This window comes from Marmota marmota, unplaced genomic scaffold, assembly GCF_001458135.2.
Source record: "Marmota marmota marmota unplaced genomic scaffold, marMar, whole genome shotgun sequence".
NCBI classification, from domain to species: Eukaryota; Metazoa; Chordata; class Mammalia; order Rodentia; family Sciuridae; genus Marmota; species Marmota marmota.
Window position 1 is genome coordinate 3,386,557 of NW_026000140.1, and position 2,938 is coordinate 3,389,494.

A 2,938-nucleotide genomic window follows, 5' to 3' on the forward strand; every position below is an offset into this window, starting at 1 on the left:
TGGATGTGAAACTGATGTGATTCTGCTATCTGTGTATTGGGGTGATGGGTGGGGAGTTCATAAACCCCACTTTGAAATCAAAAGTGTGGAAATATTGATATGTCAAGAAAATTTGTAATGTTTTGAACACCCACAATAAAAAATTAAAAAAAAAAATAAATGAAAAAAAAAAAATCAAAAAAAAATCAAAAAAAAAAAAAAAAGAGCAAAAATTCCAAAAAGACTGAAATGGTGAGGGGAGAGAGCTCCCAAAGACAACAGCAATCTTTTCTTTTGTAAAGGACAAGGAGCCCTCACTCAGCTGCAAACTCTGGAGACTTGATAATGGGGCTGGGGATGGAGGGCCCCCCAGAGAACATCACAAGAAGGCACCCAAAGCAGTCCTGGGACTGCGTGCATTGGCGCTCCATGTGTCCTTCAGCCATTCCTGGAAGAGATCTTCATCTTTCTTTATCACCAGAAACTGACCAAGGACAACATATTCTTCCAGTTTCTTGCCCAGGCCTTCGCCAATCCAAGTCAGGCTCCTCACTGGCTTTCCCCCATAGGCTCTGCCAGGAGGTGTCCATGCTTTTGGGAGGTTGTCATCTTGATCAAGCTTAATAGGCAGCTCCGGTTCCCTGAACAGCTGCTCTCCTTACTCAGCCCTTGGCTTCCCTTTTTTAACTACACTCCTCAAACCGGATAGTTCCCCTGAATATCAGTTTCAGTAAATTATACTATCATCAACCTTATCCCATATTATATCCTAGGTTATTTTTCCTCACTCCCCTTTAATTCTTATTTATTATTTATGAAAATATTTTGAATTCTACCTTTCAGTAGATCTTCAGTCTGTCCGATCATTGATTTGATTCACCCATCATCATTCCTTGACAAAATTTTCTCAATGACTTCCAAACACCCTACATATATGCCATTTCGCAAATATGTCATGCTTTTGTACCTTTAAGATTCTTTATATATAAAGATAAATAATTCCAGAATTATCTTCCTCTTCACTTGCTTCAAATTAATTTCTATTTGTCTTTCAAGACTCAAATCATTCAAGATCCTCATTGTGACATCCCTCCAGTCTGAACTGCCAATCTCTCTTTTTTGCTTCCAACGAAGCATGTGTGTACTTGTCTTACAACATCTAAAATTATAATGTATTAGGATTGTTATTTAATTATTTGACTCTCCAGCCAGATTGCAAATTCCTTAAATGTAGAGACTAGCTTATTTATATACAAACCCAATTATTGGCATGCATATATAAGTAAACATGTAAGTGTGATAGTAATATAGAATGTATACAATAAAAGAAAAATTGTGATGTGACTCAGGGACAAAATGCTTCCTAAATTGGAATCCCTCAAAAAGAATCACAATAGAAAGACAGTCAAATTTTTCATTTGTATTTTTGGGGGGCTAAACATAGAAACAATAATAAAGTCTGTCTCATATGTTCTTCGCTAGATGTTAAAAAGAGCTGTGACAATTGAGTAAGTTCAAATAGGTGAGTATGTCTTTCTAAAATGAGTAACTATAAATGACCTTTTTGGCCTACAGATAAAGCCCTCTAAGGTACCAATTTTTCCCCTGGTTTTCTACTAATAACAATAAAAAATAAGTCCGGAATGAAGCCATCAAAAAAGGCCCCCTCCTTTCTCTGTTTTATAGAGCCAGCTTATGAACTACACCTGCTCTACACGGGCTGCCCTATCCAGCAAGATCACTCAGTGCTGTGAACTTCCAGCGCCATTCCGAGGGGAATGCATTATCAACACAGGAAATGGGGACAAACCTGACCTTTCATCCCTGCCACTCAGCAGGTTTACAGAAGACCAATTTGTATGCCAACGATTCACTGACAACCAAGATGACTTTCTACAAGAGTAATATAGCTTTTTGTAAAATCTAAAGGATGGAATATGTATATATGGATTCTGTAGATGAGGTTGCAAATTTGAATCATGATGGGGCCCAGTCGGTGATGGAACTGAGTAGCCGAGTGGGAGCTTTGGGCAAAAAGGAAATGCTTTGTGGATTCCAAAGTTGGCAGTGGCTATTTAGGTCCAGTCAGACAGTTATGTGGGAATGTGGGTTTGGGATGTTGAGTCTACTGCATTGAAAGAAGCTAAAAATCTCTTGATTTTTTGAAGGTTGACTACTAATATAGGAATTTCAAAAACAAAAACACCCAGTGTTTGCAAGCTTTACTCTTAGGGACTAGAGATGAGCACAAGCTTCAGATTATTTTATGTACATGGCCAACTCTTCTAGTTAATATCCACTATCAAATCCATGGTGTAGTTTTTAAAGATTAGAGAATAGGGGTATTAACATTTTCGGTGTCCATTCAGAAGTACATGCTAATTTGTGCAAAAGGCAAACTGATTTCAATACATAGTATCAAGATGATATTGCTATGTAGTTGAAATATTTTCAAAGTCACTTTGGGAAGCAATGGAGAATTGGAGTTTTCCTCAAAGTCCATTGTAAAATGACCTTAACTGTATGTCCAAAATTGTATTTTATACTGGCTAATAAAATTAGATGCCACTATCTGAACGTACCCATTAAAAAATTACAAAGTCAACAGGCATAGGTCCTAATGTAAAAAAGAACAAGGTTTATGAGTTAAGAGACTTGAGTTCTAATCCCAGTTTTGACATGCATACGCTGTGGATGGTAGGTAAAAATCACTGGATTTCCCCAGGGTTTGAGGTGGTTAGACAAAATAACTTCAAAGGCACCTTCATAATTTTATAATTCCTTTAAAAATATTCTAGAATCCAATTTTGTTTTTGTGAATGAGATGAATGTGTAGATTATGAATAAACTGTTCACACTTAAAGGCTTCTTTGGAAAATAAGTGAACCCAGTGATTCAACACCTAGAGAGTATTCTATCCCCACCACCCCCCAAAAAAATCCTCCAAAGATTACAGGAA

General features: G+C 37.1%; 1 protein-coding gene across 11 annotated transcripts in view; it reads left to right on the forward strand.

Moving 5' to 3' along the window:
- The window catches only part of LOC107158784 (alpha-fetoprotein-like), a 67,624-nt gene that overhangs the window by 16,734 nt on the left and 47,952 nt on the right, over positions 1-2,938 (forward strand). For all 11 annotated transcript variants that reach the window (XM_048785774.1, XM_048785778.1, XM_048785777.1 and 8 more), the window contains one exon: positions 1,666-1,880. In XM_048785774.1, the coding sequence (XP_048641731.1) occupies positions 1,666-1,880 (215 nt within the window). The remainder of the gene's footprint in view (positions 1-1,665; positions 1,881-2,938) is intronic.